Source organism: Peromyscus eremicus, chromosome 1, assembly GCF_949786415.1.
Source record: "Peromyscus eremicus chromosome 1, PerEre_H2_v1, whole genome shotgun sequence".
In the NCBI taxonomy this organism is placed as follows: domain Eukaryota; kingdom Metazoa; phylum Chordata; class Mammalia; order Rodentia; family Cricetidae; genus Peromyscus; species Peromyscus eremicus.
The window spans coordinates 76,921,421-76,943,642 of NC_081416.1; the positions used below are offsets into that span (position 1 = coordinate 76,921,421).

The window sequence follows — 22,222 nt, forward strand, 5'->3', positions numbered from 1 at the left end:
CTTCCAAACGAGCCATGAAAATACAGGCCACATGTTCAGGGAGAGGCCCCGCCTCACAGGAATAGGCAAAGAGGGGCGCGGGGGCGGGGGCGGGGGGAGAGCTACTTGATGCCTCCTGGCCTCTGTGCACACACATGCGTGAGTACCTGCACACATGTGCGCATGCGGTCATGCACACTAACACAGGCACACACACATGAATTAACAAATGAGTCTTTTTTTAAAAAAGGGAAAGTGTTTTAAACCAGTTGTGAAAGTTTTTACTCGAAAATTGTTTAAAAAAAAAGGAGAAAAATAGTTCCAAAACAAGCAAAAGAAAGAACAGAAATCAGCAGAATTGAAAATGAACAACAGCAAAAAAAAAAAAAAAAAAAAAAAAAAAAAAAAAAAAAAAAAAAGGTAGGGGAAAAATCAATGGAGCAAAAATTCTGCTTTTTAGAAAATATGATGAATAAAATTGACAGACCCTTAATGTTTTCACAACTAAAATGAGGTACAGCCACAACAGACCCTGAGACATCAGAACATGGCAAGATCGTAGTACACAGCCATGACAGACCCTGAGGACTTCAGAACATGGCAAGGCCATGGTACATGTGAACTTGACAACTGGATGGGACAAAGCAGTCCTTGTAAAAGCACAGACTGGTACTTCTCACCCAGCAGGAAATAATGGGATATTCCAGTTTGGACATTCCAGTAACCACTAAGAACATTGAAATAATAGTTTTTAAATGCTCAAAAGGAAATCTCTAGGGCCACATGATCTTACTGGGATATCTTGCCAAATATTTAAATAAGAATTAATACCTATTTTCTGTCAGATAATAGAAGACGAGAGACCGTTTAGCAGTTTGTTTTATGAGGTTAGTGTTATTCCGATATTAAAACCAGACGAAGACAGCGCCAAAGAAGTAAGGCCAGGCAGCATGGTGCACACCTTTAATCCCAGCACTCAGGAGGCAGAGCCAGGCGGATCTCTTGAGTTCGAGGCCAGCCTGGGCTATAGAGCGAGATCCAGGACAGGCACCAAAACTACACAGAGAAACCCTGTCTCGAAAAACAAAAACAAAAAAAAAAAAAAGAGAAGTAAGACTAATAGCAATCTTGAATACAGTTTTAAAAATCCTTCACAAAAGAATAACAAGCAGGGGTCTGGAATATGAGAGAGGATGCATATACCGTATTGAGGAGAGTTACTCAGTAATGAAGGATTTGAAACTCAGTCAGTGCCGTCTACCACATTAGCAGCCAAAGGAGGAGCATCACACGATCATATCAACTGATATGTAAAAAGCCCCTGAGCTAGTTCATGTTCTTAGAAATTCTCCCAGAAAATAAAGATGAATGGGGAATTTCAACCTGACACCAAAAACTGATAAGCACCTATAGATAAGCGTTGAAATAATGTTGAAGGACATTTTCTCTGTGATGTTGAAAACACCACTGTTACTCAACTGGAAGTTCTGGTAGCACAATTAGGTATAAAAGGCAACAAAAGCCATACAGATCAGAAAGGAATATACAGATAATGATTGTCTATGCAGAAATAGCCAAGAAACCTGTCAAAAACTTCTCACACTGGATTGGTGAATTAAGCACAGCCTTAGGTTATAAGAAGAAAACACAGAGTCAGTTTTATTTCTATAAACTTGCAATGAAAAATTTGGACACAAAATAAAAACATAATGATATTTATACTAGAAAGAAAATTAAATGCATAGGCTTTAGACCAATAAAGCATTTCTAGAACTCATATGCTAAAAACTGAAAAACACCAATGAAAGAAATCACTGATCCTAATAAGTAGACCATGTTCATCAATCAAAACACTCAACATGAGGTCCATAGCAATTCTCAAAGTAGAACACAGGTTTAATATGACTTTTATCAAAATTTTAGTAAGACTTATACATACAGATAGGATATTTTAAAATGTAGATGGAAATGTAAAAGAAATAGAGTAGCTAAAAAAATTTTAAAGAAGGATAAAGTAGGGTGACTCAGTTTACCCAATTTCAAGACCTATTACAGTTATAGTAACCCATATTGATATTAGTGTGTGTGTGTGTGTGTGTGTGTGTGTGTGTGTGTGTGTAGGGGGGTGTAGACACATCCATCAATGGGACAAAACAAAGGGACTCAGGAACAGACCCAAGAACACGCCCACCTAATTTTTGACAAAGACACTAATCAGTTCAGTGGAGTAAGGACAAGCTTTTCCGCAAATGGTGCTGGAGTTATTGGACACCCATAACAGAAAAACAACCTTCATCTAAATGCTGCATTAAAACAAATCACAGGCCTAAGCAGAAGATGTAATATTACAAAAGTTTCAGAAAAATATAGGAGGAAAACCGTTGGGGACGAAGGCTCAGCAAACATGTTTAGATTTCATATCAAAAGCATAAAAGGAAAAATCAACCAATCGGATTTCCTCAACGTGAAACCCTTGTTCTGTGAAGCTGTCGTCGAGACGTGCTACACTGCAAGAGAGTATCTTTAAACCGCACATCTGACACAGGGCTAACTCTGATGGGTGTTTTGAAAGAGAAATGCCCCCCATAGGCACAGTATTTGAACACTTGGCTCCCAGTTGGTGGTGCTGTTTGGGGGTTAAGGTGGTACAGCCTTGCTGGAGGAAGTACATCCCTAGGGGCAGGCTTTCAGGTTGTATATTCTCACCCTACAGTTCCTCTTTCCTGATTGTGCTGTCGTTGAGGGTGTGAGTTCTCAGCTTCCTGCTCCAGCCTCCAGACCTGCTGCTGTCATGCCTCCACCCTGCCTTGACAGACTCTTAACCCTCTGGAACCATGAGCCCAAATAAACTCTCTCTTCCTTGAGTTGCCTTTGGTCATGGTGTTTTATCACAGTAACAGAAAAGCAGCTAACCCACCCAGTACATATAAAGAGCTGAACTCTGAAAACAAAGAAGACAGCAAGAGCAACAAAACCTCCCAATTAAAAAGTGAACCGGCAAGAAGGTGTGCAGATCGCAAACAAGCAAATGAAAAGTTCAACACCTTTAGCCATTAGGAAATGCACATTAAAGCCATGATGAGCTAGAACTATATGGCTCTTAGACCAGGTGGGGTGTGGAGACACACACATTCTCAGCAATACAAAGAAAACTATTGATGGATACAACTTGAGTCACTCTCCCAGAGAACTGTGCTAAGTGAAAAAAGCCAGCCCAGACATGCATGCTGTATGATTCCACCTATATCAAATTCTGGAAATGGCAGGATTCTAGAAATGAAGAACAGATTGGTGGTCACCAAGGACCAGAGGAGGTCAAGGAGAAAGTGTATATAACTCTAAAACAGCAAAAGAAGGGATCCATTGTGCACTGTGACTAGGGAGCACCGTGGTCCTGTTATTGTACCACAGCTGCACTAATTTTCTAATATTGGGGGAAACTGACTAAAGACAATTTAACTCCTCCCATCTCTCTGTATGTATTATGGTTTAATTCGAATCTATAAGTATCATACAATTCTTAATTAATTTAAAATCAAAGGATAATTGAAGTGGGGAAAGGAACCAAGAAAATGACAGGACGTGATGAGGACTGAGGCTTATTAGAGACAATGAGTGGGACCTGAGGAGGTGACACTGGAGGTGAGAAGTAAACAGTTGGGCTGGGAGCCTGGGAAATGCTTAGATAGTAGAGAGTCCCAGGCTCCTGGGTGGTGGCTGGCATGTGCAATGCTGAGCTAGTTCGGGGTAGTACTTCCTGTGATTGAAGGTGCTGCATGAACAGTAGATGGGGTGTGGACATGGTCTACAGATCAGTCTGCCTTTGTGTCTGCCCAGCAGTTTCTGTTTGCCTCTGCTCCATCCCTGCAGCCTCTGCTCCATCCCTGCAGCCTCTGCTCCAACCCTGCAGCCTCTGTTCCATCCCTGCAGCCTCTGTTCCATCCCTGTAGTCTCTGTTCTATCCCCATACCCTAGGCTTCATCCCTACATCCTAGGCCCCATCCCTATATCCTAAGTTCCATGCCTACATCCTAGGTTCCATTACTACACCCTAGGCTTCATCCCTATATCCTAGGTTCCATCCCTAAAGCCTAGGCTCCATACCTACTTCCTAGGCTCCCATCCCTACATCCTAGGTTCTATCCCTACAGCCTAGGCTCCATCTCTACATCCTAGGCTCCATCCCTACAGCCTAGGTTTCATCCCTATATCCTAGGCTCCCATCCACACATCCTAAGATATATCCCTACATCCTAGGCTACATCCTAGGCCCCAGCCCTATATCCTAGGCTCTCTATGCCTACAGCCTAGGCTCCATCCCTACAGCCTAGGTTCCATCTTTACAGCCTAGGCTTCATCCCTACATCCTAGGCTCTATCCCTACAGCCTAGGGTTCATCCCGACAGTCTAGACTGCATCCCTACATCCTAGACTCCATCCCTGAAGCCTAGGCTCCATCCCTATAGCTTTGGATCATTGCTGTGATAAAGCACTATGTATGAACAAGAGCATACTGGGAGGAAAGGGTTTAGTTCATCTTACTCTTCCAGGAAACAGCTCATCACTAGGAGAAGTCAGGACAGGAACTCAAGCAGAGCTGGAACTGGAGGCAGGAACTAAAGACAAAGCCATGGTGGAGTGCTGTTTACTGGCTCACTCCTCATGGATTGCTCAGCCTTCTTTCTTAGACCACCCAGGACTACTTTGTAGGGGTGGTACTGTCACATCAATCAATAATTAAGAAAATGTACCCATAGGCTTGCCTACGTGACAGTCTTACAGAGGCACTTGCTCAATTGTGGTCCCCCCTTCTCAGGTAACTCTAACTTGTGTCAAGTTGACAGTAAACTAGCCAGGACAATCCCTGTGATCTAGGCACCATCCCCAGCCTAGGCATCATTCCTACAGACTAGGCTCTCTCCCTTCAACCTTTTTGCTTTGCTCAGATCTCTGCCTGCAGACTTTCTGCTTTATCCTTAGGCTGGAGTAAAGGCTTAGTTAAAGTTAGTATTTCTGGATGTAAGGACTAAAAATTTACCTCAAAACTAACTTAGGCAAAAGAAGGTGTTTACACAGATAAGTAAATTAGGGCTTCTGTTGCCAGTGGCAGAAACCTAATATGAACTGGCTGATGGGGAAAAATCCAAAGAAAAGGATCTAGGTTCCCATGAGTGACAGGTTCAAGGACAATAGCATCGGCTCCTTAATGCCTCTGCTTTCTCCTGGGCCAGCTTAAGGCTCAGGTTGGGTGGTGGCAAGATGGTCCCCAGAAGTTCCTGGCAGACAGCTCACCAGCTCAGCAGCCCAGGAGAGATATGAGCTCTTCTCCATAGCTCCAGCCAAAGTTCTGAGATGGTATCTCCTGATCCAGACCTAGGCAGTGGGCCATCCCTAAGCCAAGGGCTGAAGCAACAGGAAGCAACACTTTGATTGGCCAGGCCTAGTCAGGTGCTCATCCCTAGAGGTTGAAGGCAGGCCAGATCCACCTAACCTGAGAGTATAGAAGTTCTGTTATCAGAAGCAGGAATGGACAGTGGGCAGGCCAAACTAACACACTCCAAAATTCTCCAAACAAACATGTGTCTTCATTCTTAAACCTCAGGTTGTACGTTTCCATCATGAGACATCCCAGACTAAGCTGGCATTTCAGCTCCATTGCTTCGGAAAGAGCACTTGATTGGATCAGCTTTGGCCACAGTCATCTATAATCTCTCTCTCTCTCTCTTTCTCTACTCTGTTTCTCCCTCCCTCCCTCCTTTCCTCTCTCTCTCTCTCTCTCTCTCTCTCTCTCTCTCTCTCTCTCTCTCTCTCTCTCTGTGTGTGTGTCTCTGTCTCTGTCTCCCCCCACCTCGTGTGTGTGTGTGTGTGTGTGTGTGTGTGTGTGTGTGTGTGTAACACATTGAATACTTTAATGGGCATGGAAGTCCTTGGAGAGGCTGACACCTTAAAAATGTCTATTATAGACACCCCAGGCTTCTAGAAGATCTAAATTAGCTCCAAAAGGTGTGAGGAATCTATTAATGGGTTAGGCATGAACGGAAAGAGGTGATTTTTGAAGATCCATTTGAGAAAGGTCAAATCTACAGACTTTTCCTTTACGTTCCTTCTGGGGTTTGCTGAGGCTGTTGTCAAGAGGGAGGCAGGGATGCCCTGAAAACAGGGAACTAGGGATGACAATGTTTAGAGAGCTACAGGTAGGCTGTAGGCAGGGGGAAACCTGCCGCTCTCAGGCACTGTGGAAGGAGCCCATGAAATGAGACCAGAAGAGATCAGCAGCCTGGATGGAAATCAGGCCGGTGGGAACTGGAGCCAGGCAGGTTCCCCCGACTCCTGGCACTAAATGGGAGTGTACAGTCCAGGTCAGAGGAATCAGGCAGGAGGCCACTTCTACAAAGTAAGGCTGCAGTTAGGGTAGGTTCTCTGGCTTTGGGGTGCACTCATCAGGTAGAGCAGCCAAGTGGCCCAGCTATAGGAGGGAAGATAACAGAGTATACAGCTGAGCAGTAATCAGAACTTCATCTCCCAGAGGGAGAGCTGGTAGACTGAGTCATAAAGAAGCGGCAGTAAGAATGCCTGTCCAGGTGAGACAGTAGTGACAGTGAGCCTTTCCTGAGTGCCTCCATGTGCCAGCCACTAGTCTGGTGTGTTAATTCCTGCAACGACCATGCTGTCCACAAGACTGGCTGTGTGGAGTGAGTGGCACTGAGGTCAAGTGTATTTTCCAGGGACATGAGAGCAAAGGCAACTTAACCCTCAAGCTAAACATGCCCCACCTCCTTTTCCAGCATCAACGTCAGTATCTTCAGTCATCCCCACTCCAGCATCCCTGCCTCCCACAGTGTGTTCCTGTATCCTGCTGCCTCACGTCTTTATAGCATTGTATGTACTGGTCCCTCTTCCCAGAATGTTCTTCTCTGTCCAGGACTTCTTCATCTTACCAGGACCAGTATGGTCATCACTGAATTCTGGACAACTGTCCCTGATTCCCTCTCCTTGCTCTCACAATAATGTGTCTTTGTCACAACGTGAAGACCACTGTCATTCTCCTGGATTATAGTGGAGTGGGAACAAGTCTTAGGGCCTGTAGCTGTGCTAGGTAGACAAATGGTGCGTGGATGAGGCTCCTTGTCCCTGCCCACCCTCACTGTGGCATCTTTCTCCTGGTCTCTTGGCAGCTTGGCCTGGGGTTCGTTTACCTGCTGCATGGCGGCGTCTGTCACTACGCTCAACTCCTACACCAAGACAGTCATTGAGTTCCGGCACAAGCGCAAAGTCTTTGAGCAGGGTTACCGGGAGGAGCCGACCTTCATAGACCCCGAGGCCATCAAGTACTTCCGGGAGAGGTCAGTGCATACATGCTCACATCTGGTTAGTGCTAGGATTCTGAAGGCCAGGGCCTGACCTCAGTAGCCCAAAGACCCCATTCAAGACTGGAGCAAATGGTCTGACTGAGATGATCTTGGATCTGGGACAGGCTGGGTAAGAGAGAGTATGGACTTCTGGATTTCTGGGACATCAAATGTTTTGTGGGCATAAGATTGCTTAGGACTGGGTTGGAGAGATGGCTCAGAGGTTAAGAGGTTAAGCTGATCCTCCAGAGGTCCTGAGTTCAGTTCCCAGCAACCACATGGTGGCTCATAACCATCTGAAATGAGATCTGGTGTGCAGGGACACATGCAGGCAGAACACTATACATAATAAATAATCTTTTAAAAAGAGATTGCTTAGGACTTATGTGATCAATTATGGGAAAGTCAAAAAAGAACATGTGGGTGGTAGCTGTTTAAGCCCTGGGTGACTTCAGCTATGATCAGAAGAAGGCTGAACCATGATGACTTCCTTCTTGGGCCCTGTAATGGTGTTGTGTGTAAGGATCCAGCAGTAGTGTTAGTGCTGGTCACCAGAAGCTGGTGACTTCTCAAGGTCAAGGACAAAACCCAATCACCTATGTCTTCAAAAGGGATCTGGGAACAACGTGGGTGGCAACAAATAGTGGATGAGTGCCTTGATAGATAAGTGAATGGGCGGATGGATGGATGGATGGATGGATGGATGGATGGATAATAGCTGAATGCTTGGGTGGGTAGATTGGCAGTTGAATGGTTAAAATCTGGATAAGTAGGTAAATGAGTAGATGGTAGCAGATGGATAAGTGAATGAGTGGGTAGATAAGGAGATGACAAATGAGCAGATAGATGAATAGATAGGTGAGTGTTGGATAGGTATACAGGTGAATGGGAGGATGGATGGATAGACAGATAGGTAACTTGTTGGAGGAATAGATGGATAATTGAGTGATTGGATTATTAGGTGATTGGATGGATGGATGGATAATCAGGTATGTAGCTAAAGTTTTCCTGCCTGGCCCACAGTCAGGACAAATCTCTCTCACCTGCCAGTCCCACAGCCGCTCAGACCCAACCAAGTAAACACAGAGACTTACATTGGTTACAAACTGTATGGCCGTGGCAGGCTTCTTGTTAACTGTTCTTACAGCTTAAATTAATCCATTTCCATTAATCTATACCTTGCCACATGGCTCGTGACTTACCGGCATCTTCACATGCTGTTTGTCATTGTGGCGGCTGGCAGTGTCTCTGACTCAGCCTTCCACTTCCCAGCTGTATTCTCCTCCTTGTCCCGCCTATACTTCCTGCCTGGCCACTGGCCAATCAGTGATTTATTTATTGACCAATCAGCAACACACTTGACATACAGACCATCCCACAGCACAGGTAGGTGGATATGTAGATAGGCAAATGGGTAGATGAGTTAGATGGATAGATCTGTGGAAGGAGTAATACATGGCACAATAGGTAGGTATGTGGGTGGAGGATGGATGTCAGGATTTTAAAAGCTGGAGACCCCGTTATGCTGGACTCCTCTCAACTGTTCTTCTGAAGGCCCTCAGAGCATCAGCTGGGGGGGAACCCTGGTATTTGAGGTGTCCTCTATCCAGCCTCAGTTCAGTGGTTCTGAGTCCACCTTCTTCTTTCCTCCTATGTCCTAGCTCCATCCAAAGTCACTCCTGTGGGCTGGCTACTATCTGCTGCTGTGCCTGGCTTTAGCTGCTGGAATCTCCTCTGGGCCATGAAAGGCCCTGCCCTCACTACCGCCTCCTGCGTGCCCCGGAAGCAGGCCCCACCCTCATGGCCAGTGCTGCCCTCCTCTGTCCACCTCCTAGGCTGGCTGACAACCGCAGAGGCAAAGGCAGAGATGCTCTGCCTCCTGTCCTGGCCGCGCACAGCCCACCCTGCCTGAGCTCCTCTGCTGTGGGAGTCTAAGAAGAGCAGGTCTGGGCCTGGGGTCTCCACTCTCAGTGCTTTCCCTGGGCGCTTCTGTTTTCCCCCAGTGCTGGGGGTGGAACTCAAGGCCTCATGTACGCTAACACCATTCTCCCACTGGGCTTCACCACAGCCCACACCACCTTCCCCTGAGTGGAGGCCTAGACAGAGCCAGCCAGCAATGGCTGCCTCACTTAGCTGGGCCAGGTCCTGTGTCTAGGCATCTAGCAGCATGCTTGTGACCTCCCAGTGAGCATTGCTTGCTTCATTTGATAGACGAGACTCAGAGATGTAAAGACACTTATTTAAAAACCACACAGTAATGGAGGAAATGGGCCCAGGTCTGTGCAGCTCAAAGTTTAAACCTTTCCAGGCTGGCCACATCCCCGGGGATCAGGCCACTCAGTGGGAAGAAGCAGACTTAACATCAAACCCAGGCACCTGCTTATGTCCACACAGGTGTTCTCAAACCATGGGCATGTCTGCCCAGTGCTCACAGACGTGCGTAGCTGGGGGTGGGAGTGGGACTCTTACTGCAGGTATGTGGGACTCTTTGGGACTCAGGAGTCAGCCTTCTCAAGGGCATGGTGCCTGCTAGAGTGTCCAGGAGGCTGTCAGCAGTGGTGGACAAAGGCCTGGGCCTCCCCCCATAGGGGGGACAAGCACCTGGCTTGTTCTCAGTGGAACCCGAGCCCTGAGTGGGAGCCTGCCCATGAGCACACCTTTCCTGATCTCTCCCTTCTTGTCCCCTTTCTCTTCTCCTTGTGTTTCTTGCAACCACCTTTTAGGTGAGCCCTGTACCCGGTCCTTGAGTGCAGGGTGAGGGGTGAGGGAAGGATGAGGTAAAAAGCAATACTTTCAGTGGGTGGAGCTGGGTCTCTCCAGGAGAATGCCCTCAGGGTATGCAGAGGACCAGAGGGGAAAGGCTGGGCAATGAGACACTTTCAGGCAGAACGTGTATACCACACGGAGTGGAGGGCGGGGCCCCTCTCTGATTATTCCAGACCTTTCCTCTGCCTCATCCTTTCTCCTATGGGCGCTCTGAGACTTCCTTATCCCAGAGCTTTATACTCTAGTGCTCCATTTGGGGTGCACATCAGCTCACCCCTCTTTCTGGTCACTTCTCTGCATGTGTGCCCCACATACCTATGCTGGGGCTAGCATCACCTGGTGCCACTCACAGTACCTGAACCCCCAGGATTGTACCAGAAACCTAGTAGGAACTCATGGGGTGCTTTCCTGGTGATCCGGTGATCTTTGAGAAGCCTGGATGCTGCCTCCCTCCCTTTTGCTTGGCATTTAGCTCCAGCCTCGTTGTCTGCAGACACAGTGTCCTGGTAGGGAGGAGGTTGTTCATTCCCAGCACGGTCAGGAGCTTGTCCCAGCCCAGGCATCAGTAGCCAGGACTGGAAGGGGGCAACACTCAGTGCTTAGAGCTGTGGTGAAGGGCCTGAAGCCCCCGGTGCCCCATTAACACTGCGACTGCTTGTCACACTTCGATAGGATCCACCTGGGGCTTGCACCCTGCCTTGCTGAGGGAGCAGCTCAGACCATGTGCACCTCACCCAGGCAGCAGCTTCTTCTCATCAAGCCACAGTTCCCGCAGCCCCGGATTGCTCAGGCCCACGATGAGTGCTTCGCAGCATATGTGCGGAATATCACTTTGCACATTCATAACTTAACATTATGCAGAGGTTCATCAAATTTGATTTCCCTTCCCTCCGAGGAGAGTGTTTCAGCTCTGCTGCTCTGTTCTATTTTCTTCCTTTTTTTTTTTTTTTTTTTTTTTTGTTCTGCTCTTTGCCTACAAGCAGCTCAGAGCACATGGCTTTGTTGCTTGGCTTTTGCAGGGCAGGGCAGGGCAGCTGAGAGCAGGACTGGAAGCCCCCGGCAGTGAGACACACAGGAGGAAGACCGATGGGAAGCAGAGGGTGTCATGGGCTGATTTGTTCCTTTACTTCTGTGTGACCTGGCTCTAGGCACCAAACAACTCTGGGCTTGTGTCTTCTGCACACGAAGGAAGAATCTAGAGCGCTTGGCATCTGGGAATGATGATGTTTTGTTCCCCTGTCGTATCCTGGGTCCAGGGCCTGGCATGCAAAGGCTGGTGTGTGTGTGTGTGTGTGTGTGTGTGTGTGTGTGTGTGTGTGTGTTTGTGTGTGTATCCCTGTCCCTTCTCCTAATGGCCTTGTTGGGCCTCCGAGTGCAGCAACCCCCTGTGATGGAGGCAGGAAAGTGCTCCAGATGGATCACTGATGATTTTGTCACAGCTCGACCTGACCCATACACCCCAAACATCCCAAATGTGACTCCATTGATTCCCACTGCATCTCTAGGAGGTGTGGGTAAAAATGTCGTCCCCATTCTACAGATACCAAGTTGAGGCACAGAGACATTCAGTGATTTGTCCAAGGCCATGCCACTGGCTAGTGCCATCCCAGGCCACATAGTCACCATGGCATTTAATCTTGGGCCTGATGATGAGTGTGTGGCAGGTATAGAGCAGAGAGGGGTGGTGAGGGGTCTCCAGGTGGAGGAGCCACAGTGTGGGAGGCAGGCAGGTGTATGTAGGTTGGGAAGTGTGCGCATCTGGTAGGATGGCAGCCATAGCAAGGTGCTGGCTCCTGGTACCCCCATTGCCATCCTTAGGAGAGGATCCTATGTCCCACTCTATCTATCCTCCTGAGGTCTGGGGACAAGCGGCTGCCCTGGGCTGTTAGGCAGGTTCTGAATGGCGGGGGGGGGGGGGGGGCCGGGCTTTGAAACATTGTGGTGTGTGTGTGTGTGTGTATGTGTGTGTGTGTATGTGTACATGTTAACACATATCATTCTCACGGGAAGGGGCTGGTATGCCAGCAGAGGGGCTGATCCAGCCCGCTGATCACTGGTAGCTGGGAGTGGTGCATCCCAGGCCTGGGAAGCCTCTGGAATTCAGCAGTCCCACTAGCAGGCTGCCTGTGGTCCCCAAGGAGGGAGTCTTAATTGGCCTCCTGGGGAGTGGGTGGGAGCTGCTGGAGGTGGGCAAATATTTGCTGATCAGGGTTCTCTTGAATACTTAAATGCTCCGATTTAGTTTAACAGCGTGTGAGAGAAAATAAGACCCGTTGGGTTTGGACCCTGGAGAGAAGTCAGCCATGTTGAACAAGCACCCTGCCTCCCTGTGGGTGTAGTAGCCCTGTGGGGAGCAAGAAACCCAGAGCTCCCACTCGAGGTAGCCTCCTGCCACCTGCTTCCCTCCCTCCTGGTGACTCACAGCGCGTGCTCACGGCCTGTGCATCAGCCTTTCCCTCTGAAGGAAGCTGGCTCTTGCTTCCCAGCCTGTCCCAGCACGTGGAGCCACAAGGACTCTGCAATTGTTAATTAGAAGCAGGTCAGCTGGGGTTTCCCACAGCAAACGCCCTTCCAGCTCTGTGCCTGCGTTGAGTCCTGAGTCCTTGTGGAATCAGACTTTGAACTGAGTCTGCAAGCTGGGCCTGGTGGCACAGATTGTAAACTCAGATACTCCTGAGGGTGAATATGGCAAGTTCAGAGCCTTCCTGGGCTACAGAGTAAGTTCAGGTGCAACTTAGTGAGACTCTGTCTAAAAAGAAGAATAAATAAATTTTAAAAAGAGAGAGCTGGGTGTGATGGCAGATGCCTTAGTCTAGTCCCAGCATTTGGGAGGCAGAGGCAGGCAGATCTCTATAAGTTCAAGGCCAGTCTGGTCTACATACCCTGTCTCAAAATATATATTTTTTCATATTTCATGTATATATGTATACATGTGTACATATGTAGACATACACGTGTGTACACACACACACACACACACACACACACACACACACACACACACACATAATGACCCTGCATTTCCCAGTCACAAGTAACCCACCAAGTTGCTTCACCTCTGGTGCGTCCCGTTGTCTGGCTGGGAAGTGGATGTGTCCTACCTCCCAGCCTGGTCACTAGGTGACAGGAGCTGCCAACTGAACAGGAGTATCTTCTCTGGCTCACTGCTCACTTCTGAGACCCCCCCCCCCCCCCCGCCTCTGTGCAGGGGGAATAATACTCCCTCCTGTGGAAGAGGCATGTGATATCCTGCAGCTGGGTGTTTTCTATTCCTGTACCCAACCATCCCAGCAGAAGAGTGGGGACTCCGAAGAGAGACTCTGTGTCTCTCCTTTCACTGAGACAAGGGGCCCCAAGGAACTGGAATTTCCTGGGGATCTCATGCTGCAGCCTGGTGCATCCAGGGAGCAGCTTGCCTTCTAGGAGAGATTTCACAGGGCACGGAGGACTTAGCAAGCACCTTGCGACCAGACCAGACCAGACCAGACCAGACCAGACCAGACCAGAGCCCAGGCAATGATGGGTCAGTGACGGATGGACAGACCACACCTTGACCAGGATTGCTTAGTTATGCATACTTCTCATCCTCTATTTAGGCCAAACCTCATGCCAGGGCCTCAAAGACGGACATTTTTAGGGCGTGTGTGGGTCACTGTTTTTCTGTGTCAGCTCCTCTTCCCAGTGTGGCCACACTGAGTAAGTCTCCTTTCTTTGTGTGTCACATGGAGTAGAAACAGTTGCCAAGCCCTTTCCCTGAAGCCAGCTCTCACGGAGTTCCCCAGATAGTCACAGAGCAAGTTGCCCTGCCCAGCAGAGATCTGCCTGGACACTGTCATTCCTGGGTGGTGCAGGGTACCTCTGCCTGCCCAGTGACCACACATCTCAGCAGTCCCAGAGGGTGTGCTGAGTCCGCCCCCACCACCACAGTCCCCTCTTCTGCCTGCTCCCAGGACGCATGGAAGGCTTCTCTCTCGTTCTCACTTCCCACTCATGACACTACCCACACCAATCTGTCTCCCAGGCCCTCCTCGACCCACTAAGGCGCTCTCAGCAGCCAGTGCGCACACTCTAGCATGGTTGTCCAGTCCTGGCTTCAGAGATCTGCTGCCCTGGTTCTGTAGCCCTTTCTTCAGTCAACCCCACTCAACAGTCCCCTCTTACTCTTCCTAACGTTTTTTGGGGGAGCGATTTCTACCCCTTCCATTTGCAAGGTATTTGTGTCTTTGAAACGCAGCAGTGTGGCAAAGCTGACCACACACAAAGGTCAGACCAGAGCATGGACACTGGGTACTGTCTTCTTGTTTCCTACCCTCCTCCCCTGCTTTGCCAGGCCAGGCTCAGCCCCCCTCTTCTCTCCTCAATGACACATGGCCGAGGACACCCCCACATCTCAGGAGCCTACTCCTTGTTCTGCTGTACTTCCTACTCCGGCTTCTTGAAGCTCCCTCCATCAGCATGGCCAAACTCACGCACCGTACTTCCTCTCCAAACCCAGTCCAGTCTGGTCTCTCTGTCCTGGTTGCACGTTTCTTTCCGTAGGTGTCTCAGCTGGTGAAAGCCTGGAATAGTCAAGTTCTATTTTTTTTTTTAAGTTATTTTGAAACAGAGTTTTTCTGAGTAGCCCTGGCTGTCCTGGAACTCACTCTGTAGACCAGGCTCACCTCCGACTCACAGAGATACGCCTGCCTCTGCCTCCCGAGTACTGGGGTTAAAGGTGTGCACCCCCACCACCTGGCTGGAATGGTCAAGTTCTGATGAGACCCTGGTCTCACAGCTCTTCTTCACCCCAAGACAGTGAATTCCCCCCATACTAGGCCTCTTAGTCACTGCTCTTTCTATTGCTGTGAAGAGACACCATGACCAAAACAATGCTTATAAAAGAAGCATTTCATTGGGGCTTGCTTACAGTCTCAGGCTTAGTCCATTACTGTCATGGCTGGGAGCAGGGGAGGAGCATGGCACTAGAGCAGTGACCCAGAGCCACATCCTGAGCCACAGGCAGCAGACAGAGAGACACTGCACCTGGTGTCAGCCTTTTAAAACCTCCGATCCCACCCCCAGTGACAACTTCCTCCAACAAGGCCACATCTTCTAATCCCTCGGCTCCTTCTCAAACAGTTCCATTTGCTGGTGACTAAACCACCAGAGCCCCCTTTAACTACATGTCCCTTCTGCAGCTTCAGGGACCCACAGAAACACATGGGAAGAGACAGCATCCAGCAAACCATAAGTTTTAAATACCCCCTGCCAGCATCTCACTTTGCAGCCTGGAACTCTCTATATAGACCAGGCTAGCTTGGACACACTGAGATCCACCTGCCTCTACCTCCTGAGTGCTGGAATTAAAGACCTGGACCAAGTTTTAAATAGCTTTTCTTTATGTCTTACTTCTTGTTGTTCTATGTGTTTTTATTTTAGCTAGGCACAAACTTATAATCCCAATACTTGGGGCAGGAAGATTGTGAGTTCAGGGTTAGCCTGGGCTATGTAATGTAGTACAATCTCATTAGATTGTATCTTGAAATAATAGAAGTTTTTAATGTTTTATTACCAGATCTTATTGTTAATCTCTCACTGTGCCTGATTTATAAATTAACTTTTTTCATGGGTGTGTACAGAGGGAAAACAGTCTATTATATAGGATTTGGCACAGCCCTGGGCTTCAGAACCCAGTGGGGTCTCAGGGTGCCTTGGTAGATGAGTTGGGAATAGCTGTAGTTTACTCCTCCCACCTCCACCCTTGGTCACCCAGGCAAAGTTGAGTCACCTTACACTCACCTGGGTGAATCCAGGAACCCCCTCACCTGTTCCTGGCCAGTTTTTGACTCTGGAATCCATTCTCCCAGCAGCCATTGCTCTGCAGCACTCTGATGTGATCAGGATAACGGACCCACCTTTCCATCCAGAGCACTAGTGAGACTTCCTGGGTCCCCAGGACACCATTGGAATGTCCCATGGGTTCTGCCCGATTCTTTTCCTCCTCCAGTGTCTCTGTCCTGCTTGCACTCTGGACATTCAAGCAGGAGCACGTGATCATACCACAGGCACCCTGGCTTGATGACTGCCCGCTGTGACCCTTCCCCGTGGGGGCACGCCTCAGGATGGTGGAAGAGTCTTCTGCTACAAATCAGGAGGTTATCACACTGTCCTTGGGGCCTTGTGATGGGAGGAAGCCTGTGGAGACTTCAGCAGTGGGGTGGAGGATTGGTGTTCCCATGGGACTAATGCTGGAGCCTTCGTGTATTTCCAGGGAGTGATTTCTACTCTTGCCATTCACAAGGTGTCTGCAGGCCTCTTTGCAGAAATGGAGACAAATTTAACCAGCCCTAAAGACCAGGCCAGATCGTGAACACTGTGGGGAACTGCTCTTTCCTGTTATATCCCAAATGATGCTATCATGCAAAAGAAAAGGGGCAAGGGGAGTAGAAAATAACATCTTTTTAAAACCCATCTACTTCCCCCTTTCTTGCAACTGCCCTTTTGGTGGAATGTTACGGAATCTTAATTTACTATCTATGGGTCATTTATTTCTTTTATTCCTTTTAATTCTATCCTTCATTCCTTTCTAAATTGATCATTAAAAATCAATGTGTTCTTTGTCCTCTGAGGCTGTCTCCCGGATCTGTGACTTCTGAGTGTCGGCTCTGTCTTCCCATCTATCTTTGAGGAGGCTTTGATGGGACTTCCCAGGGACTCCTTGCAGGGCACTGCTCCAGGCTGGGTCCTCTGAAATTGCTATTCCTGGGAGGAGTGTGACCCCAGGATTTAGGGATGATGCCCAGGAGACCGCAACACCCTCAAACCACTCCAAGGATGATGTCATTGACACTGCTGATCCACAGCAGCATTGGAAGGGAAGATAGAGCACAGGGTAGTCCTTAGGGTGGGAAACAATGGAGGAAGGGTGCGAGGAACATCTGGAAGCAACATCTGGAAGAAATGGCCACTTCCTGAACCCCTGAGCTTCTTCTAGGACCAACCAGCTGGGGAGAGAAAGTATTGGGGAGAGTCCTGCACCACACCGCAACGTCCCTCCTGCAGGTCCTACACTACGGGAAAGCTGGGAGACCCAGGCTTAGCAGATGTTCTGAGACCCAACTGGAATCTGTGACCCACAGTATGGGCTGCCATGGAGCCTGTGAGAAAAAGCATAATCTAGCCCTACACCCAAGACTGGCTTCTCAGAATCTGCATAATCATGTCTTCAGTTGACATCTGTGCCCTTTAAATTTGGGAAACATGGGGCTGCGAAACAGAGCAGATAGCCACTCTCTGGGTCCCAGAAGGTGATGTGGCCAGCAAGGGCCAGCAGACAGGCGGGGGCTACTCAAAGTGTAGCCTGTAGACCAGTGCTGTCTGCCGGCACCTTCAGAGTGACCGCACAGAAATGGCGGCCAGGGCAGGCTCTTCCAGCTGACGTAGCCGGGAAGTTCAAGCCCATCTGGTGTGCGTGCGCAGGGGTGACTCCGTAAAAGTTCCTGGCGTACTGAGAACCGGGAGGAAAGAAGCCTTTCTCACAGAAAGGTCAGGACGCATGGAGAGTCAGATGGAGGCAGTGGCTGGAAACAGTCAGGGAAGGGAAGCTGGCTTTGAGGGTGGCGCTGATGGGACATTGTGCAATAGAGAGCGTGAGGGATTTCTCATGTTCAAGCTGATGATGGGTCCCTGCCCATCTAGCCACATGAGAAGACTCAGCCCACAGAGATCCCCTGTGCTCCAGGCTCTTCTTCCTTTCAGAGAGCCAAATGTGGGTGTTCAGGGCACCTCTGTGGGGCCACCCTCCCCTGTGGCTCTTTCACTTTCTGGGTACTGCTCTCAGCTTCAGCTATGACTGCCCTCGGGCCCAGGTAGAGCAACTCAGTGGCTTCTGGGTCAGGAGGCTGTGTGCTGCAACCGCTTGTGGGTCCATCGACCCTGGACCAGCGCCTTGACAATTCAAAGTCTTCTGCTTCCTTCAAAACATGACTGTCAGGTCAGGCAAGGCGGAGCAGGCCTGGCATCCCAGCACTCAGGAGGACCAAGGCAGGAAGACCTGAAGTTCAACACCAGGCTACATAATGAGACCTTGTCTCACAACAAAGCAAACAAACAAACCCAAGAGTCTTGAGGCAACCAAGAGAGCTAACTGGGATGGAAGGGGAGTGCACGGACTGATGTGATGAAGGAGTACCTCTCTGGTCCTGGAGCTTCACCGTGACATTGAGCGTGCCGCCGTCGATGGGACTATGGCAATTATGAGGGCAAGCAGTGATAGCAGTTCTGTACCGACTGATGAATTTGTCCAGTGGCGGCCACAGCCTTAAGCAACAGGTAGTATACGCCTGCTCACCGGACGAGGGATCAGAGAGGAACCAGAACAGGGTGGAGCCACAACTCAGGAGAACCTGAGGCCCAGGAGGGTGCATGCGTCACATCCAAGATGTCCGGTCCCACCTGCCACCCATCAGAGTGCAGGTTCCGCCAAGGCCCTGTCAGTTCTTCAAAGCACCATCTGGGTCTCTTGAGGTAGCTCCCGCCATCCTTTAAAAGGTGAACACAAAATAATGTATTTCCCAGGAAATTTCTACTCACATCAAAGATGGGTCACCTCATGACATTTACAGTTGTTTTCAAACAAGAGCTTTGTCCCTTTGCGGGGGAGTGTGTTGTGGCCAGAGGCAGCCAGGGTTGGAAGCCACTGTGTGGGGACAGCAGAGGCTTGGAGGCTGAGGTGACACTTGACCTGACAACCTGGGAGCCAAGGCCTAGCCTGCTGGGCCTCAGCACCATGGTTTTCTACTTGGCTTTTTCCCTCTCTTAACCTTCGCTGAGACGGTGTCTTGCTTTCAAACTCATGATCTCTCTGCCTCAGCCTCCCGTGTGGCCATCCTATCAAGAGCTGGTTTCCTCTCACAGAGTCAGTTCTGGAAGATTCTCCAGTGAAGTCCCACATCCCCAGGCTTGGCACGGCTGTGGCAGAGCTTGCGCCTTAAAGGGGAGGGTTAAGCCGGGAAGTGGGTCTGGGTGAGGGCTTGACCACACTTCCGCTGTCTTCTGGGGCTGAGTGTCTACTTCCAGCAGGAAAACACAGGGGCCAAGAGAGACTTTGGACATCTGGAGACCTGGGACACTGGGGTGGGGGGAACTGTGGAGCTCAGTTCATCAGTGACGAGGCAGTGTGACCCTGTGTGTGTGACCTCGTTTTCCTTATGTGTTTGGTGGGTGCAGTGGCAGTCGTTGCTGTATTAGTGACAGCAGCCACCCACACTGTGGTCCCTGCTATGTTCATAACAGCAACCATGAATGTGCCTCTATAGTTGTTTCAAGAACTAAAGCCCAGGACCTGGAACTGTAGGAGAAAGGAAGGAGGGAGGGAGGAAACAGGGAGAGAGTGTGAGGCTAGCCCACATGGGGTTTAAAACTCCTAGTGGGTAACTTCCAGCAATAGCCAAGTTGAGACCTCCTGGGCTCAGCCAGGGGCTGACACAACCATCCTACTGTCAGGACTTTATTTTATTTACATATGTGTGTGGTGTGCCCCCTTCCTCCCTCATTCCCTCCCTCTCTCTTCCCTCCGTGTGTGTGTGTGTGTGTGTGTGTGTGTGTGTGTGTGTGTGTGTGTGTGTGAGTCCTGGCCATGTAGATGTTTGCCAATTGCTTTGTATCTCAGTTGCCCCCAAATGCCTCAGTTTCTTATCCATAAATGGGAAAGTGGTACCCATCGTCTCAGGGCCTGGGTAAAGGTTTGTGGGCACAGGGGAAGCTGTGTTGAAAGTGGGCACTGTGCTCCTCAGGCCCTGGATGCCTGCAGCTCTGCCTGCCCTCTCATTCCAGCTTTGGGATTTTCTTGTTTCTTTCCAGGATTGAGAAGGGGGATGTGAGTGAAGAGGAAGACTTCCGTCTCGCCTGCCGCCATGAGAGATACCCCACCCGTAAGTGCTTACTGGGCTGACAGGGAGCTGGGACCCCTGCACAAGCATCCTCCCCTAGACACACACCCCAGACTAAGCTGAGGCTGGCAGCTCCAGGCCTGGCCTGACTTCACCAATAGCCTTTGAGATTAGCCCTAGGTTGGATCTACGGAGGTAAGGAGGGGACGGATTTGCTTGGGGGCTTCGAGTGCATTCGTTTCATCTGCCTCACTCTGATGGACATATTAGGAAGAATGCAGGGCAGCCGTAAGAACAAGTGTCAGCTCCAGCCATCAAAGGGGGGCGGAGCTGAGGGCCTTTCTCACATCAGAAAAGAAGGAGCTGCTGAAGACGGCACGTGAGGCGGTTACATCTCAGTGAACTACTTTTCTCTGCCTGTTCCATCTCCACGTGGGTGTTTTTCAGGCCTCATCTCATGACCCTGCTGACCCCTAACTCCCACTGGCAGGAAGCTTAGCAGATGAGCAAATTAAACCTCAGAGAGGTACAGTAACTTGCCCCAGGTCACACAGCCTTGCTAGTCAGCATAGACCTCCTAGATCTTTTAAGATGCTCTGGAGGCTTCCATCTATACCTGAGTCACTATGCTTGAAGGCCAGGAATGCTGGGAGCTGAGTCTGAAGCCCAAGTCCTCTACCCTCAATGCTCTCCTCATTCACATCATCTGTCTCTATGTATCTATGTACCTGCCTGTCTATCTATCTATCTATCTATCTATCTATCTATCTATCTATCTATCATATATCCATCCATCCATCCATCCATCCATCCATCCATCCATCCATCCATTCATCCATCCACCCACCCACCCATCCATCTATCCATCTCTATATCTGTCACCTTTCATCTATCTCTAGACTCATTATCTATCATCTATCTACCTTCTGTTGGATACACTGTCTGCCTCATCTGCTGGAGGTCTCTGTTGACCTTTCTACCTTTGTCTCTCACCTCTCTCTCTATGCACATTTCTCTGCAGTGAGCTCAGGGTCAGAGGTAGAGGATGGTGCTAACTGCAGGCAGGCCATCTTGGAGGCTTGGTAAGTCCCTTTTTCCTAGAGGACATGGTAGTGGTCTGAATGTGGCCACGGAGAAGTAGGATTTGAGAACTTTATGATGGCATTGTCAGGGTGGCTCAGACTGGGTCTCTCTGGGATAAGACCCTGACACACCTCTCTCTCTCTCTCTCTCTCTCTTTTTTTTTTTTTTTGGTTTTTTGAGACAGGGTTTCTCTGTGTAGCTTTGCGCCTTTCCTGGAGCTCACTTGGTAGCCCAGGCTGGCCTCGAACTCACAGAGATCCGCCTGGCTCTGCCTCCCGAGTGCTGGGATTAAAGGCGTGCGCCACCACCGCCCGGCTCTCTCTCTCTCTTTAACACACACACACTCACACACATACACGTTCAAACTCATACACACTCATGCATTCACACACTCTTACATACACACATACACATTCATACTCAGACACATACACACACTCACATATTCACACACTCTTACACACTCACACATTTGCACACTCACATGCATACTCATACACATACACACACACACTAACACTCACAATGACAATAATAAAGCTGCATCCACAGAACTGCTTTACTTAGGGGATCCCAACATCATAAGTTGGAATGGGGATGGGACTCAAGGAAGAGGCAACTCATTGGTTCTAGCAGAGGACATCAGGACAGTAACGCAGGCCTGGTAGTGCCTCGGCTGTGACAAGAGATCTACATGTCATTGGAGGGGACTTCCAGAGTGTGGAACCATGAACCAGCTAGCTGCACTTGGCAGGTGTGCCCCCATGATCACACACGTTAGAGCAAGGGCAGGGAGGGAGGAGCCTCGGGGTTGCACAGAACTTCTGTAGGAACCTTCAATGGGGTGTGTGACTTCCAATGGAAGTTAGGCCGGAAGACTCGAGGCTTTGCAGGTGTTGAGTCTGAGGGCTGTGGGATGGGCATCCCTGAGGTGGAGGCTGGATGGAAGGAGATCACAGACCCCCAGCAGGGAGGTGAACTGGACAGCTAGCACTGAGGGGCTACGAGATCATTTGTGGAGAAGGGTAGGTGCAGGGAGCTGTGCCCCAGGGCTCCAAGGAGTGAGTAGGGAAGGCTTTCTCCACCCTGGTATCTCAGAGCCTCAGTGCCCAAGCAGCTCTGTCCGGGTGTCCTCCATCAGGGCAGTTAGTGCTGCGCTCCTGGGGCTTCTGGGGA

General features: G+C 49.6%; 1 protein-coding gene across 5 annotated transcripts in view; it reads left to right on the top strand.

Moving 5' to 3' along the window:
• The window catches only part of Gsg1l (GSG1 like), a 170,811-nt gene that overhangs the window by 136,516 nt on the left and 12,073 nt on the right, over positions 1–22,222 (top strand). For 3 of the 5 annotated variants that reach the window (XM_059251120.1, XM_059251130.1, XM_059251126.1), the window contains 2 exons: positions 7,155–7,322; positions 19,935–20,005. In XM_059251120.1, coding sequence (XP_059107103.1) covers positions 7,155–7,322; positions 19,935–20,005 — 239 coding nt within the window. Of the gene's footprint in view, positions 1–7,154; positions 7,323–11,634; positions 11,689–19,934; positions 20,006–22,222 lie in introns of all 5 variants that reach the window. The other 2 variants (XM_059251114.1, XM_059251135.1) reach the window with 2 other exon arrangements.